Below are 18795 nucleotides of genomic sequence, written 5' to 3'. Positions count from 1 at the left end.
TGCTCCACCTACATGCTAGAACTCTGCTGACTTTGAACAGGAGCATTAAGCAACATAACAGATTCATTAAAGATAATATTCCTATTAATCACCACCTTTTGTGTTACAGGATTCCACAATTTATAACATTTAACACCATATTTATAATCAAGAAAGATGCACTTAATAGCTCTAGGCTCCAATTTACCATTATCAACGCAAGCATAAGCAGGACAACCGAAAACTCTCAATTCTGAATAATCAGTTGGAGAACCAAACCATACCTCAATTGAAGTTTTCTTATCAATGACAATGTTGGTGATCGATTAATAAGATAGCAAGTGGTGGAAACAGCTTCAACCCAAAAACGCCTATGCATACCTGCATTAGACAACATGCAACGGGCCCTTGAGATGATAGTTCTGTTCATACGCTCAGCTACACCGTTTTGTTGTGGAGTACCAGGAACAGTGTAATGCCTCATAATACCTTTAGACTTACAATATGAATTAAATTCATCAGAACAAAATTCCATCCCATTATTAGTGCGAAGTTTTTTTTACCTTCTTTTCAGTTTGCCTTTCAACCATAACCTTCCACTCTTTGCTTTAAATGTTTCTGATTTATGCTTTAAGAAATAAGGCCAAATTCTCCTAGAGTAATCATCAATAATAGTTAACATATAACGAGAACCACCTTGCGAAGGCCTACAAGATGATCCCCATAAATCAGAATGCACATAATCAAAAATACCTTCTGTTGTATGAACCGAAGTGTTGAATTTCACCCTCTTATACTTGCCAAAAATATAATGCTCACAAAATTTCAGCTTATCAATGCTATATCCATCAAGAAGATCTCTCTTGCTCAATTCTGCCAAACCAAGTTCACTTATATGCCCAAGACACATATGTCATAGATTAGTAGCATCAGAATCTGATAATGAATGTGAACTTATAGTGGCATCACCTGTGATTGTAGTGTCTCGAAGATGATATAAATTGGCAGACTTTAAATCACCTTTGATTACATTTAAGGAACCTTTTTTTACCTTTAAAATACCATCTCCACCTGACCAATCATACCATTTATTATCAAGAGTACTCAAAGATATAAGATTCATTTTCATACCTAGAACGTGCTTCACATTTGTCAAGGTTCTAACAATGCCATCATGCATCTTTATCATAATTGATCTAATTCCAACAATTGGACGTGGGTTATCATCACCCATCCTAACAGAACAACCATCTTGAATAGAATTATAAGTGGTGAACCAATCTCTATGTATGCATATATAAAAAGACGTAGCAGAGTTAATAATCCATTCATCACCACTACTAGCACATCCAGCAAAAGCAACGAGAGCCTCTCTATCAGAACTAGTATCGGAAGTAGCAGCAGAAGCTTTACCTTCTTCATTAGATTTATCTTTCCTCTTTTCTTTATTCTTCAACTTGTAACATTTAGATATAACATGATTATTTTTCTTGCAATATCTGCAGAATTTTTCCTTGCCTCTGGACTTTGAACGACCCCTGTAACCATTCAAACTTCTACCTTTTTGGCTATTATGCAAATTCTTTTCCTTTGTCCTGCCACGCACAATAACCTTCTTCATTGGAAGCCGAGCTATTATTAGACACCATTTGTTTCATCTTTTTATTGGCATGCAAGGCCTCATAGACTTCTTTGAAAGTCAGTGTATCATGACTGTATAATATAGTATCTCTGAAGTTTGCAAAAGAACTATGCAATAAGCACAAAAGAATAAGACTCAAATCCCCATCATCATATTTTACCTCCATGGATTATAGGTCAGCAATGATCTCCTTAAAGATCGAAAGATGATTCAACACAGACCACCCTCTTGTAATTTGTGCGTGTACAGCTTTATCTTCAGATGTATTTTGCTGATCAGATCCTTTGACATGCAGATTGATTCCAACTTTAACCATAGAGCAGCAGCGGTTTTCTCCTACAAAACCTCCTGCAAAATATTATTTGATAAATGAAGATAAATTTGTGACAAAGCCTTACGATCCTTTCTCTTATCTTCATCAGACCAAGACTTTTGATCTTTTTTTCCAAAATTATCAAGCGTATCATGCAGATCAGTATGCGCAAAAATAATTCGCATCTTGACTTGCCATAGAGAAAACTTGTATCTCGGTCTAGCAGCGGAATATCGTATTTCATAGAAGTCATGGCGAAGAATAATCTACACAAAATAATCTGCAACGCCTCTGGTACAGCATGTGTGCACCAAGCAATAAACTGAAGAAGTTCGGTACGCTTCATGTACGCTTAGCAATGAAGCCAAAACCAATCTACTGGTAGGGCTTTCTCGTGTGCGCATAGCAATAATGCCAATTTTCTTCTCACAGTGATTTGATCTGCTGCTTTGACCAATCTCCTGGTACGATTGGAATTCTGGTATGATTAGAGATGGATCGGCTTGGACTCCTGGTACGATTGGAGATGGATCGGCTTGAACTCGCCTCCACTGATGCGCATGCAACACGAGGTGACAGCAGGCTTCGGCGGAATCGACGAATCCCGAGAGACGAACTCGGCGGCTTAGATCGAACCGTGATGACGGAGAAGAGAACTAATCTAAATATTTTTCTGGTACTCGTGTATATCCCGATCTAGCTCTGGTACCACTTGTAAGAAAACAAGCACGATAGGATCGAAAACGAGACATAATTTTTATGTGAAAAACCCTTGTGGGAAAAAATCATGGACGTCAATTGACGATCTTCACTATATCAATATCAGGGATGTGTACAATGTAAGAGATTACAATGAGCATCTTAACTCTCCTTACAGCTTACAAGATATATTTATAGAGGTGGACATATACAATTTGAGTCTAATACAGACTGTTCCAGAACATGAGCTGAAGGCGTCCCTTGTATGGCACAATAAGAATTCGGATCACAATCTAACATCCTCCATAGTTTTCATGTGCTCCAACGTCAGCTTCACGACTGCTTTGTCCGTGGCCTCGACTTGCTTGGCGATGTGCTGCGGCTCTCGAGTAGACTGCTCCACCGCCTTGGAATTGAGATCCAACCGCGCTTGAAGCTGCTGTTGCGCGGTGCTGATGTTGTTGACTCACGCGAATAGCAGGTCCAGGCTCTCCATGACCTAATCCCACCGCGTGTCGTCCTTCTGCTCCACCACCGCCATCGCCTCCAACACATATTGGGTTGAAATTGAGATCAACCCACCCACCTCGTTTGTCAGCTTCAATAGATGGGATATCATGATTCCACTGCGTACCCACCGCCGAGGATCTTGTGTCTCTGATATCAACTGTCACACCCCATGGCCACCGGCGGTGAGGACCCGGACGTGAGGAATTCGATGAGCCCTCACCGGATACAATTCCCGTGGCCACCGGCTGGATCGCCACCAAGACCAAACCCACAGCCCAGGCTAGAGAATCAACAGTTCTACAAAGGAGATGTTCAGAGGAGGCAGCTTGGTAGGATTGTTGATAATGGCTGCTTGTTTGGAAATTAGGTGGAAGAGTATGTATTTAACGCAAAAATCTGTGTGACTGGTGACTTCCCTGGTGAATTCTGTGGTAATTATTTATATAATCGGGGTGGGAACCGATTGTTGATAATGGATCACTGTGCCACCAAGACCAAACCTACGGCCCAAGCTAGAGAATCAATAGTTCTACAAAAGAGAACAGGAGCCTCTAGAAGGGAAGCAATGAAAAATCAATTGAAACTTACCCCCTTCCTGTTCGTCGTCTTTAGCGATTTCCATTACACTATCCAACATTCTAGCTCATATGGGTCATATGTTACAATCGGGGATGCACTACTTCATAGATCTGGTGGCGAGGATGGCGTTGATGAGGTCATAGATCCGCTCCAGGGTCACCACTGTAGAGGAGGGGAAAGTGACGGTGTGCGAAAGAGTGGTGAATGGAGGGGCGATGGTGCCAATGTCGGGACAGACCGGAGACAACAGCGAGGGCCACCGATGTTGTGTATGGAGAAGAAAAAAGATAGAAGAGGAGGAATAACACCTCCCTCTCAAGTCTAACAAGACACAATCTCTGTTGAACTGAGGGCAAAATAGACTTTACACACTCTTTCTCTCCAGAGCACCCGATTATTATATTTTAATGCCGGTTGTGTTCTATGATAAATGACAACAAATTTGCAGTGTTTTTTAGCTAAATACGTAAGGTTTGATGTGAAATAGCTAATATCATGAAAGTTCAATGTCCTATAGCAAATTTTACCGAGAAAATTTGACTAGAAAAATAAAGAGTAGTTTTTTAAGCAACTAGTCATAAGTGAGCTACTAGCCCGACAGAGATAACGCACTGCCCCGGAGAGCTCAATGACTATGGAAGTCGTGAAGGAGGCATGCCTGAGGGTAGGTGACAATGGGAGCGCTGCTGACCGCGGTGGTGGCAGTGAGCGGTGAGTAGGGTCGAGGTAGGGAAGTGACACTGGAGCAATGAAGGAACAATAGGATTAGAGGGGTAGAGATGGCCCATACAACGAGGCGCTGTTGGCCACAGGAGGTGGCGGCGGGCTACGGTAGGGTGGCAAGGTGGGTGGCGATAACTTTGAGGGAGGCACTGGATTCCAAGTGGAGGTGGGTTAGCAGAGCAGAGGTGGTGGAGGATGGGCATGCGGAGGGAGAGAGGGGATGAATCTAGATCAATTGCTAAATCTGTACAAAATAGTAGAAAATAATGCTTGAACCTCTCGATGTTGGATGAATAATAGTACATCCGTTTTTGTTTACTTGTCATCCTTTTTTACTGTAGTAATTTTAATCTTACGTTTTTTTCTACAAAAAATATACAAATACTTAAAAATATATAATACTAATAAAGTATATTTTATGATGAATCTAATGATATAAAAAATTTAGATATCTATAAACTTAGCATGGCCTTATCAATTTCTATTAAGCCAAAATAATGTCAATTTGATTTTCCAGAATAATGCATGTCCGTATCTGTCAGGCTTCAAAACTTTTTCCTAACCCAGCCTTTTGTCTCTCACACACAAACAAGTCATCGCATATAAAAGCAGTCACAGCCATCCCTCACATATCTGAAAGAACTGCAGAAACAAACTCCACGAGCAGAAGTGAGTGGCCAAAGATGACGAGGACTGCTCAGCTCGTCCCTCTCCTGGTTGCCGCCATCTCGGTTTCCTTTTCCGCCGCGGCAGCGTTCAGGTCCACCTCGTCACACCCCGGGCACCTCCAAACCCTCCTGGCCGAAGTGTCACGATGGCGGGAACGCCAACTGGCCGACCCGTCCTCACACTCAGGCCGCGGCGCGGCGCATGACCTCCGGCTGAACACCGTCCTTGCATGGCTCCTCTCCTTCATGGCAGCGTCCGTGTCGAGCGCCGGCGGCGTGGGTGGCGGCTCGCTGTTCCTCCCCATCCTGAACCTCGTGGCGGGGTTGAGCCTGAAGCGGGCAGCCACCTACTCCTCCTTCATGGTCACCGGCGGCGCCGCCTCCAACGTGCTCTACAACCTCCTCTGCACGGCCGGCCGCAGGCAGGCGGCGCTTATTGACTACGAAATCGCGCTGCGCTTCCAGCCGTTCCTGCTCCTGGGCGTGAGCATCGGGGTGGTGTGCAACGTCATGTTCCCGGAGTGGCTCATCACCGTGCTCTTCTCCCTCTTCCTCGCGCTCTGCACCGTCAAGACGTGCCGCGCCGGGGTCAAGATCTGGAGGTCCGAGAGCTGCGGCGCCGCGCCCGACCGCAGCAAGGAGCCCCTGTTACCCTGCGGCGGGGGCGGCGACGCCGAGAACGGCGACCATGCGGGAAGCGACGACCGCGGTAATGGCGCCGGCGAGGGGTTCCCGCTGAAGGACGTGGCGCTGCTCGTCATGGTCTGGCTCTGCTTCTTCGCGCTCCATGTCCTCCTTGGAGATAAGCATGGGAAGGTACGTGTGGCTCAGCTCCGCGACGTGTATCTCTCGCGCGTAAGCCTCTCCCGACCTGCCGTTACAGCAATACTGTTCATGGTTGCTGATTCACGACAGCGACACACATGCCTCGGCATTGTTCACGAACCAGCCGCACTGCAGGCGCTTGCGCCAGTGTTCGTCTGACCATGATCAAACACACACAAGTCCCAACGGAGAAATGGATTGATGAGGTCGGATTCGAAAGTACATGAAGCCAAGCAAGATGCTAAACGTGCATTTCTTATAATCTACGAGTCCTTTCTCTTGTCACGATATGTTTGCATTATGCTACTTTTTCCGCCTTGTGGAAAGTAGGGGTCCCGTTGCATTTCTTAGTGGAATGTCCCAGTCGTTTTTACTGATAGGAACTGGCCTTATCGCCTCTTGAATCACTGCTGTCCGAGATCATGTCTAGATACTGACTTCACACAAGTCGGCCCGTTCTGGCAAGAAGGTAGATAGGTATAGGTGTAGGTACACTTATAAAAAGTTTAACTAGCCAGGAAACAGGTGCCAAACTCGATTTGTCCAGCCAATAATATAATGGTCGAATTGTCAGCGTCAAATCGAAGCGTGAGGCAGGCCAGGCCGACTTCGCCCTGAGGCCACGAATACTATTCAAAATCCGCGTCAATGGCCTCTGGAACCCTGTCCTTCTGCTCAGAATCATAACCTATTAACATTGGCAACTCTCAGGATGGATAGTCGTTTAGTTCCAGTAAAACAAAACTCATTGGAATATGATATAGTCACAGCACATACGTGTCCTCCTTCAGATATTTCCATCGGTTGGACACTTGCAAATGTGATCTTATCTGCGCAGGGTGTCATCATGATAAAACCCTGCGGTGTGGCATATTGGCTCATCACCTTGTTCCAGCTTCCTTCCGCTGTGGCTTTCACATGGTATATTATATACGCCAAGAGGAAGAAACAAGTCGTTCATAGCCACGACGATGACAAGGTAGGTCAATCCATCTTACTCGAACGTTCTTGTAATCTCGTGATGTGTGGCAACTTGGAGTGATCATGACATGGACATGCAGGCAAATCTGGTGGACAGTAAGATGGAAACCTTGCCATCACTGTCATTCCCACTGGTGGCTTTCGTCACCGGGGCTCTGAGTGGTCTCTTCGGTATTGGAGGAGGACTGCTTCTGAACCCTGTTCTTCTTCAGATTGGAATACCCCCGCAGGTATACAACAAACTGAACATATTTAAGGTACTGCTCCACAGTCGCCAATGTATCACTAGTTTGCTGTATCATCAATTCTTGATTTGCAGACTGCAGCAGCGACGTCTTCGTTCATGGTTCTATTCTGTGCATCGATGTCCATGGTTCAGTTCATCCTGCTAGGCATGAAAGGCATTGGAGAGGCTTCCGTTTACGCGGGGATATGCTTCATCGCTTCAGTTGTTGGGGTGGTTGTGATTGAACGAGCTATCAGGAAGTCCGGGCGGGTATCGCTGATCGTGCTCCTGGTCACCGCCATCATGGCTCTCAGCACCGTGATCGTCACATGCTTTGGAGCACAGGATGTTTGGATGCAGTACACCAGTGGAGCATACATGGGCTTCAAGTTGCCTTGCTGACATTTTCAACATTGAGCGTGAGGTGTTTGTCTTCTTTTGGTGTAGTCTTTACTCTTTACGACTTTCTGAAGGAAGATTTTGTCCTTGATATTTTAATGGCTAGTTTGGGGCTTACTTACTGAAATAAATTTTACCTTCCAATGAGCTTTCTGGAAAGAAGCATGACTGATCGTGGACACTGATTGCGCTTATACAAACTCAGATCTTATATATGATGAGTCGTTACTGTTCAAATACTTCTTTTAAGCATGCACTTGTTCACCGGTGATTTGCAACTTATGAAATATTTGAATGTTTTGCGCTGTCAAAAAATATATCTATTTGAATGTTTAGCTGGGCATTTGGCATGCTTACACTAATTGGTTTGTGCAAAATATGCCTCGCCAAGATAAGTTTCATTTTGTTGGCTAGTTGATTGCCATCAATCATATATCTATAAACAATAGTACATCAGCAATTGTTCTTAGGTCTTCCTACCGAGGATGAGAAAGTTATTGTTTTCGCTAGTACCAATACAAACAAGCCAGGCATGATCTTGTGAAATTATACAAGTTCTATTACCAACTGAGCTGTTAACTAACAACACTATAAACAACTGTCGTCTCTGCCTCCAGAAATCTGAAACCTAACACAGGCAATAAGAGCCTTCCACATTGGCACATGCAAGGAACACTAGGATTTTTTTCCCGAGAGTACAAGGAACACATGGATCTTATTATAGAGGCATTCAACTCCTGCTCTTTTGCTCCGGTTGCCCACTCACATTATTTATGCACCTACGTACCTAACATAAAGCAAAGAAGCAACACGAAAATCTCCAGCTCCCCTACAAAACACTGACATGATGAACTCCTCACAACTCCTCACCCATGCGGCCATGCCTCCCAATGGAGATCACATTCACAGCAGCTGATGGAATCTTCCGTACAGAGCAACCTCGGCAATGTTCTCGCATGCGTTCTCTCCTTCCTGGCCGCATCCATCTCCAGCACTGGGTGGCGGCAGCTAGCTGTAGTCTCGATCCGTACGTGTAGGATTAATAGAGAATTTCTACACCCCAAAAGCTAGCTAATGAGATGAATGACTCGTCACTTTTAAATTGGGTATATTGTTCTTTCACAATTAATGTAGAACTATTCCAACGATATCCCCCTTCACATATTGGTATGTCTTAACCCTTCATCACCCTTTACTGTATATGGATGGTCCCTCAGGCTATGCCTTACCGGCACAAACGGTCCATCATACCTTCACACACACTTATAGCCATTAGGTCAATGATTATAGTCCACACCTTGTGGACAGGGTTCTGATACTAATTGTAGAATTGGAAAGATATTTTTACACCTTAAAAGCTAGTCAATTAGGTGAGGGACTCTCCACTTTTAAGTTAGGTGCATTACTCTTCTACAACTAATATGTGACTATTTCAACATGTCGGTGGGCTCAGCGTCAAGACAATGACTGTATTAGTCCATGGTCACCGGTGGCTCTCTGTCCAACATGCTCTACACCATCGTTCTCTGCGGCCCCGAGCCCGGCGGTGAGCCGTTGATCGACTACCACGTCGTGATGGTCTCGCAGCCGTGCTTGCTCTTGGGTGTCAGCGTCGGGGTGGTGTGCAATGTCATGTTCCCAGAGTGGCTCATCACCGCGCTCTTCGTCGTGTTCCTGGCATTCACCACGTTCAAGACGTACCGCATCGAGGTGAGATGGTGGCGATGAGGGGGGATAGTGGAGGGTGGGGTGGCTTGGATGGGACGAAAGAGGTGCTCCTTGCCTGGAGGGCAGGAGGTGGACGTCGATGCCAGTGGATGGACATGGCGGTGCTACTCGTAGCTTATGTTTTGCTGACTGTTGTGAACTCTAAATTCATTTTTTTCATAAAAAAGTTTTATTAACTCTCATTGTTATATTAAGATGATACAATAAAAAAGAGCTACTCCCAGCTTCAGCATACCAAATGCACACAGCCAAAGAAAAACTAAAAAGAAAAGGCGAGAAAGGAAAACATGAAACATAGTAAAGACTAGCGCCAAGGCTAGGGTGAAGGACTCAATCCGAAGCCTAGACTCCCATCCAAATTGGGTAAAGAACTTCCTGACCACCTGCTCCAGGTGCGCACACACCGTTGCCATCATATCTTGATGTTCCTGTCACTATAATATAGACCACACATGGAGCCAGCGTGTACAAGTATAGATAACCTGTAAATGAGAGTTAATTTTTATCTTATTAAAGATAATATCGTTTCTGCATATCCATAGCGACCAACAAACGTAGTTGTTGCAACCAATATTTAAGATTTCTATTATTTACTAAGACCATGGTGCCACGTTCCAAACATATTTGGGACACTCCATGGTGGGTAAATGTTAGAAGCCACCTGGATGATGAACCATCTGTGGTGGGTAAATGTTAGAAGCCACTTGGATGATGAACCATACAAATCTGGCAAAACAGCAATAAAAAAAAAGAGATGCTTAATTGTCTTATTTTTGTGAAAAAAAATATATCACTTCTGACTTTCTTGCCATCGTCTTTTAACTAAGTTATCTTTGGTCAGTAGGACTCCTTTTCTTAAGTACCATAGCAAGACTTTGATTTTTAGAGGTGCTTTTAGTTTCCACAGTTGTGTGTTCATGTTCAGTGTATCACTGTTGTTTTCAGAAGAAAATATTTTCTATGAACAGGGTGCGGCGAGAGCCAACCCACTGGAATGGCTCGAGCTTGGAGAGGAAGTCAAGAGGAAGAGAATGCCTAAGGTGATCAAGAAAAATCCCCCCCCCCCTTGGCGTAGTGTCCATGGTCAATATTTATATTATCATCTAGAGTGTAAGTATACAAGCATACCACCACAGGGTTGGTACAGACATAAGTAGTCACTGCATCGCCGGGCCCTAAGGCTAGCCTGGTAAAACATTGTGTAATCCTAGGTCAACCTTCAACTACTTTGATGACATCACTCAACCGTGGTAGTGACCTTGATCGGCATGTGATCGCAATGCTCGGCTGGTCGTCAGCTACAGTGACTATCCTGTTCACTCCAAAGGGTCAACCTCCAGCTGCCCTGGCATTAAATGCTAATCACTTCATAGCAGGTAGTTGGGGACCGGTGGGCCCCCATCCTGCTGGTCTACGGAGGGGCCGCTCGCCCCCCTATGGCTCTAGGGGTCTTCAACCTCTGGGGTCCCTGGGCTCAGTAGGCTTATATCTCCATGGCGACTCAGAGCTCGGGGTCTCCAGAGGGGTTTTAGAGGCCATAATGATCTAGTGGTCAAGTCAAGAACAATCTCCTTGATTCTTGTCTTTGGGGAGGGCCTTCGGGTTTTGAGCCCGGAGGCCTTCAGACATAGGCGGGCGGAGCCAAGGGTGTCAGAAACCCCTGATGGCGATCCCCTACTGGAGCCCCTCGTGAGGGAGGCCCAGCGGAGTGGCCGACCCCATGCTCTTCGGAGCACGGTCTCCGGTGATCCTTGGCTCAGTTGTCGGTCTGCGTTCTTTCGATTGTTTGGAGTCATTTTAGGTGCCGATATGGAAAAGCCAAATATCTAACGTAACATGCTAGAGAGGGCTTTAAATGCAACATGTGGTTAGCGGCGCAATCATGTCATACTAGGCAATAGTGAGACATGCGACATCTCGGCGTTGGAGGGTCGTGGGGGACGGTTCCAATTCCCTATGATCGTGGGTGAAGTGACAGGGCGTGAGCATGCACCCCTAAGAGGCAACAACTCCTCCCTGGTCTATAAGGAGGGGTCCCGATCGAACAGCAACCTTATCAGGAAGCTTTGCTCCTTTCTATCCTTGCTCCAACTCTCGCGCCCACTGGCCCCAGCACTCCCAGCTTCCATCACCGATGAACGCTCCTCTCATTGTCACATCCTAAGGACCCCATGGCTCGCTCTAGCGCTCGCGACAGAGCCAATTCCTCGGGGGGGGGGGGGGGGACACTCGGGAATCCTGTTGCTACGTTAGCATCCTCAGTCGCGATTGCCCATCAGGCGGAATCAGCTTCTACCGCCGCCACATAATGTGTGATCTAGTAGCGGGCGGGGCCGTCGATGCGCAGATGCCGGCAAGAACCATGGTGGCTATGATTCCTCCGCCACTGTCGGGGCCATCGCTGGGCATAGGCACTCCGTTGTGCTATCAAGAAGTACCCCTTGGAAACCAGCGTGCTGGGGGCGTCCACCTTCACTAAGACCAAGCTCGACCGAATGATTGAGGAGGGGAAGATCTCCTCCAGATCCGTCGCTCGCGCCTCGCGTGGGGAGGTGATCCTGACGCCATAGAGCCATGAGACTGTGGTCTTCGAGGCCTTCTTTGACACGGGTCTCGGTTTCCTAGCCATGCATCTCCTCAAAGGGGTACTTTGCCACTTTTACGTGGAGCTCCCCCAATTCTCGCCCAATGCTATCGCCCGCCTAGCCATCTTCAAATGGACCATGCGGGTATAGGGTTGTGAGGGACGAGCAGAGCTTTTTGCCACCATCCATGAAGCAAACTGCCAACCGAAGACCCAGATGGAGGGTGGAGAGACGATGCCCTCAACTTTGGGGGCATGAACTTCATGAAAAAAAATGCCATCAGTAGAGCGTGACTCAAACTTATCAAGATTGACACGCTTTAGAATGAAGCACCGACAACCGAAAACTCTCAAATATGAAACATTTGGCTTCCTCTCAAAACACAACTCATAAGAAGTCAAATTCAAGATCGAGCGCAAGAAAATCCAACTTGAAATGTAACACGTTGTGCCAATGGTCTCAGCCCAAAACTTCCTAGGAGTCCAATGCTCATTGAGCATCGTCCTAACCATCTCCACCAAAGTTATGTTATTTCTTTCAACCACACAATTTTGCTGAGGAACGTGTAGGAAAGAAAATTGATACTCAATATCATGCTCAAGACAGAAAGCATCAAAGAGGTAGTTCTTGAACTCGGTGCCATTATCACTGCGAATTGCTTTCAATGCACCAGAAAATTCTTTGAACTATCTTAAAACCAAGCTTCGAAAGTGTGAGAACACTTCATCCTTGCTAAAAAAAAAAGAAGGCCCAATAATAGCGAGAGTAATCATCAACAATGACAAGTGCATACCACTTTTCACTCGCCGAACGAACCCGGGAAGGACCAACAGTATCTATATGGAGAAGTTCTCCTAATCGTTCAGTCATCACCAGATTAACTAGTGGGTGAGGAGCAGCAACTATCTCGTCATGTCGACAAGGAGCACAAATAAGGTTCTTCTCAAACTTAAGCTTGGACAATCCTCGGAAGCCTATGGCACTTAAATGAGTAACAAAATCAAAGCTCATGTGCCATAGTCTTCTATGTCACATCTAAAGCTCAGAAAAAGGTTGAGCAAGTAAACACCGAAAAGAACCAGAAAACTCAGAAGAATCGGCTCCAAAAACTCTCCTAACTCGAGAAATCTTACAAATCAAAACGCCAGAAGAATCGAGAACTCGAGAAGTGTCATGTTTGAAACACACTTCCAAATTCTCATTTAACAACTAAACTACATAAGAATGTTGTATCCTAGATGCTCCACCGAAGCTACATCTTTGAAAGTGAAACTCTCATTCACCCTTACCATACATTTGGCTCTCACCCTTCCTTTCCGATCATCCCTGAATGTGATCTTCTCGTGTCGCTTTACGGGAGTGAGGCTGGAGAGCCATGATGAATCTCCGGTTATGTGGAGCGAACAACCGGAGTCAATAAGCCACTTATTCTCAAGGCCTCCGCCTACCACCTACATATGAGAAGAATAATAGGTGGATGACTCAGTACTATGTGCATATAACTTAACACCAACAAGCTGGGAGTGAGTACCATGATGAGGAAAACATAGTCCGCCTAAGCACTGGGACTCAAAGCCTCTTACACGTAGAACAAAATCATATGAGTCAATGTAAAATCCACGCCGGGCAATACCTCCAGGAGAGAACTAAAAAGCACCAGAAACGCATGGACGAGAGTGAGAAAAAGGCTCATGTACACCAACAGAGGGACGATACATGTCCTGAGTACTCTACTACCACTCACACCACTTATCTCTCCTACATCGAAAGCAAAACCCAACCAAGTGACCCTCTCTCTAGCAGTTGGTGCAGTGGTAGCGTCTCTCAAGAACTCGACTATTGGTCACTCTGAGATCTCTCACAGATGCTCTCATCTTAGGCTGTGAAGTTTTCTTTGGCTGTGATGTGGGTTTGTTGTTTGTGGGTTGTGTAATAGGTTTCTTGATGAGTTGTGGTGTAGCGTTGATTGTGTATTTCTCGGCTTCTAGAGTAGTAGGTGAAGTGAAAACAATCTTGTCATACCCATTGTAAGCCACCCTCTCAAAACCCAACCCAAGAGCCAAACCTGCCTTATCAGCACATATCTTGGTCTTGGTGAAGATCAAATTTATTTTCCTTTTGCCGTCTGAGAACTTCTCCACTAGAGAAAAAATGTGTTCATTCTCAGTTAAGAGCTTCTAAATTTGCCTTCTAACCTAGTTGATCTTGTCCTAAAGGACTATGTAGGTGGAACAGTTCGGTTGCACATCCTTCAAACACCTAGCACTCTCCAATATAGATTCTAGCTCCTTAAGACGCTTGTCTTTTAGTTCAACATCCTTTGCAAGCAAAGAACAGTTCTTGCAAGCACCTAAGAGAGTAAATCTAGACTCCTCCTCAATGAGCTTCTTCTCGGCATTCTCAAGCTGACTGACGACTTGAGTATGCACATTTCGAAACTCAGCAAGTTCAGTCATGACAATCAAACAACTCTCACACTCCTCAACATCAGACCTAGACCTATGCAATGCAAGTTCAGTAGACACAGACTTATACTTTGGCCTAAGGTCCTTCAACTCATGCATAACTTTTTTAAGTAACCTATCTTGACTAACGAGAGTATCATTCAAGGTATCAACTTAGATGGACAGTTGGTCGTAGGAAGGCAATACCCCAGAGGGATCAAGCTCGGGGTCGTTGTCGTTGTCGTTGTCATCCGCCATGAAGCAGAAGCTGGTGAAGTCCTTGGCCTTTTTCTTGCTCTTCACTTATGGTTCCTCCTCCTCCAAGCTCTCCTCCTCGCTTGAAGAGGTGTCGATGCCGCTAAGAGCCACCACAAACGCCCTCGAAGTTACCTTGGCTGCCTTCTTGGCCATCTTGTCGTGGTTCTTCTTAAAGAAGGGCTTCTTGATCTTTGTCGATATCGTTGTTGCGGTACTGAAAGTGTCTAGAGGGGGGTGAATAGGCTTTTCTGAAAATTAAAACTAAACAGCGGATTAAAACTACCGGATACTTCGGTGTAGGTCGGATACTCCGGTCTGATCCGGAGTATCCGGTCTAGTTCGGAGTCTCCGGTCTATACAGGAAATCAAGAACAACTATGAATTAGAGCAAGCAGCTAGAATCTAAAGGTGATACTAAGTCTACTAGATATCACAAAGCTATAACAACAATAAATACTAGCAAGATGATCACTAAGACAACTTATATGTAAATTCTCAAATCCACACGATTAAGTAAATTGCACAAATAAGAACACAAGGGATTATCCTGGAGTTCGGCCACCTCACAAAAAAGTGCCTACGTCTCTGTTGAGGAGCTCACAAAGAGCCGGGTCTTTTCCAACCCTATCCTCTTCTAGCGACCACCAAGATCAAGCTAGAGTTTTCTTACTCAATTTGTAGTCAATTACAAACTTCTCGTGGCACTCCACAAAGATAGGGTGCTCTACGGGCGACACCTTGCCGTCTAGAAGCACAAAGCTTCAAGAGAAAAGATCACAGCGAATGCTCGAGGAAGAAGCGCTCCTTTTGGTGATCCATGGTTGCATTTCGATTCTTTTTAGCTCACTTCGCCCGCCTATCGTATCGGTTCGGCTTCAATGCTCAAGTGGCTTAACCTCACTCCAAACCCAAACTCACTAAATTTTTGCAAAACTTAGCACTAGAGGTGGTTGGAGGGATTTTGAATGCTCTTGGAATGCTTAAGGAGTCTAGAGTTCACCAGCAATAGCAAGCATTTAATGCCAAGGGGTGTGGAAATATATATAGCCCTCTCTCAAAAACTACCCGTTACTGTTCTGTCAGACCTAACCGGAGTATCCGGTGAACACCGGAGTATCCGGTCTCAAATCCAAAAATGGCGTCAGAACGGTCACAGAATGTGTCAGAACTAACCGTTACAATTCTGTTAAGTTACCGGAGTCTCCGGTGAACACCGGAGTCTCCGGTCCTGACAGGGCTATCACTTAGACTAAGTCCGGAGACTTGCCGGACCCTCCGGCTTCTCCAGGTACCGGAGTATCCGGTGAACACTGCAGACTCCGATCCTTTTATCAAAAAGAATAAATGTTAACCGAGACACCCCTGCCGGAGTCTCCCTCGGAGACTCCGGTTAAAACATTTTCTCCTACCGGAGTATCCGGTGAACACCGGAGACTCCGGTCTTTTTCAATAAAAAAATAAATGCTTAACCAATGCTCTCTGGCGGAGTCTCCCTCGGAGACTCCGGCCTTAAAACTCACCAACTACCGGAGTATCCGGTGAACACCGGAGACTCCGGTCTTTTTCGGTAAAAATAAAGCGGAACCGAGCACCCTTTGCTGGAGTCTATCTCGGAGACTCCGGACTAAATACTGAGTACCGGAGTATCCGTGAACACCGGAGACTCCGAACTCAGTGAACTTTGCTAAACAACTCAGTGTCCATGGGTGAGTGTGTCTCTCAACTTATTGGTTCTAAAGGATATCTTGAGCATTGAGACACTAATCAAGCAATCAAATGCAACCTTCTTAATAGAGCGGCTATCCTAGACTCAATTTCAAAAATAAAAGAATTTAAATTCTATTGAGTACTCCTAGTTGCTTCTCCTTTCTTTTCAAAGAGCGTCGAACGTCATATGTCATCTCAATTTGGACTTAGACCTGTTCATGACTTAGATAAACATATTAGATCCTTAATCGTTTTGTCATCAATAAGCCAAAACCCACTTAGGGGGCCTAGATGCACTTTCAATCTCCCCCTTTTTGGTGATTGATGACAACACGATTAAAGCTTACAAAAGATATTTAAAATAGGATTTTGAATTCTAGAATATATGGTGAGCTCCCCCTAAATGTGTGCATTGATTTAAGATTGAGTTGCACTCAAATGCACATATTCAAGATTTAAATTTGCAAGAGCTCCCCCTATATTCTAGGATCCGTGGGATGCAATATCAAGTAAACAAGATGCATATGACAAGATATGAATCACACTTAATTTAAGAAATACGACAAGCATCACACTAACATGAAGAGTCTTACAAAATTAAATAGAGCACATAGTTCATCACACACACAATAGAGTCCAAATGTCCAACGGCGATGAAATATAGTCCAAAGCTAGAAAAGAAAGAAACTAAGGAAACTAAGAATCGGATAACTCTCTCCCCCTTTGGCATAAAGCATCAAAAAGTGAGAGAACATATTCGTGATCGTCGGCGTCGTCATCATCACTTCCATCATTATTGTCGCCAGGAGATGAGCTCGCTGCAGGAACGGCGTCGGAGGAGTCATCATGAGGTTGAGCTTGAGAGCTCTCGGCAGCTGCTTGGGCTTCATCATATCAAGCCTATGGATTTTCAAATTCAATGGGTGCACTTTCTGCTTCATTCGAAGCGATAGGTGAGCAAGGTGGCTAAAGGTTCATGGAGGTATACATAGCTTTCTGACGTTTCTCCATTTTCTTCAGACGAACACTCTGCTCCTTGATCTGTGTAGCATTATGAGTGCACACATTGAAAATAGCTTTGAGTGCGCCTTTTATAAACGATGACCCTCGAGGAGGAGCACGTCTCAAGGCAATCTTCCTTGAGCTTGGTGGAACATGAGGAGGGGATGGCGATGGAGATGGAGCCTTTATGAAAGACACTCAGAGTAGTGCCTTTATGAAAGACACTCAGAGTAGTTTAAATCTTCTAGACAGTATAGAGGTGTTGAATCCTGTCAAACTTAATCTGACTGAGGCTAGTGAACAAATTTTTTTGGCCTTGTTGTTGGCCTCATACTGTTCAATTTGAACCTGAGTCGTGAGAGCAGTAGGGATCTTGTAGTTGAAATTAACTATTTCCCATATTGTACTTTCTTGACTTAGAAGATACGCCTCCATGCGCACCTTCTAGTATAAAAAATTACGATCATCAAACTACGGAATCTTTCCACTTTTCTCCATATCACCTACGGATCACAAAGCCGGTTAAGGTCAACAAGTGATCAAACCGGTTCTGATACCAATTGTAGGATCGAGAGTGGAACTAGAGGGAAAGTGAATAGAAGCATCAACAAATTTCTTACGAAATAGATAGCCTTCACCTATTTGATCATCCAACTCACCTCTCAAAGAGAATCACAACAAAGCGCAGCACAAACACATAGCAAAAAATCTTCACCCAACACAAAAGTTCCAGAGGTCCCGGAGAATTGTCTAGAGAGTCCGAAGAATGCGGAGATTCTGAAGTTGGGTCCGAAGGTTCTGGATTTTGCAGAACAACGAACGAAAAATTAAAAACTAAACTTGAAGATCCAACAAGAAGTTAGTCTCATGGTTGGAATAGAGCACACTGTGTCTCAGCAAATCAATCCATGACTTAACTCCACAGAAATCTCAAATCTCGAGAAGAATCACCAAAAGATCAAAGATGGTCATCGGGTGAAGATGCTCCCCGGGTTGATGATCTAGATGCAAGGGGACTCAAGACCCTCTCATATACATGAGTATGTGAGATTTATGCATCTAGCAACAAGAAGGACAACTCCACAAGATGAAAAGATCGATGCTCAAAGGCAAAAATAAAAAATCAACTTGAAAAAAGAAAAAAACTTGCAATGAAAGCAAGGGAACCAAAAGCAGGAGGCTAGAAGGAGCTGAGCACGAGCATATGCAAGAGAAACATCTTTATTAAGCACATAGGTCATCCCTATTTTTGACAGATTACAAAGCTTTCTCTCACAAAAGCTATAACCTATTACAAAGACTAAGCCTACCCTCTCATCTCCTCCAAAACCTATCTCTAGGCACTCAAATGGCTGGCTCACCATCTCTCAATAGCTCTACCCCTTTATTTATAGGACTAGAGAGGTGCCTTGGCCCTTAAATTTTCTTATTCCCAAAATACCCCTCACCGGTACTGCACTCCTACCTACCACCGGGGTATTTTAGTCCATTTTCGCTCCGTCCATCGAACCGTCACGACTTCTTCAT

At 44.9% G+C, this 18795-nt stretch overlaps 1 protein-coding gene across 1 annotated transcript; it reads left to right on the top strand.

Annotated features, from left to right (window-relative positions):
• Window positions 1-5056: 5056 nt before the first annotated feature.
• On the top strand, window positions 5057-7691 carry LOC133922225 (sulfite exporter TauE/SafE family protein 5-like). Its single transcript, XM_062367455.1, has 4 exons — window positions 5057-5929; window positions 6777-6917; window positions 7000-7149; window positions 7239-7691. The coding sequence occupies exons 1-4, from the start codon at window positions 5129-5131 to the stop codon at window positions 7545-7547; spliced, it is 1401 nt and encodes a 466-aa protein (XP_062223439.1). The 5' UTR covers window positions 5057-5128; the 3' UTR covers window positions 7548-7691.
• Window positions 7692-18795: the final 11104 nt, after the last annotated feature.

Source organism: Phragmites australis, chromosome 1 (assembly GCF_958298935.1).
Source record: "Phragmites australis chromosome 1, lpPhrAust1.1, whole genome shotgun sequence".
Lineage (NCBI taxonomy): Eukaryota > Viridiplantae > Streptophyta > Magnoliopsida > Poales > Poaceae > Phragmites > Phragmites australis.
Note: the sequence above shows the minus strand (reverse complement) of the source record. Positions and strands in the feature narration are given on the sequence as shown.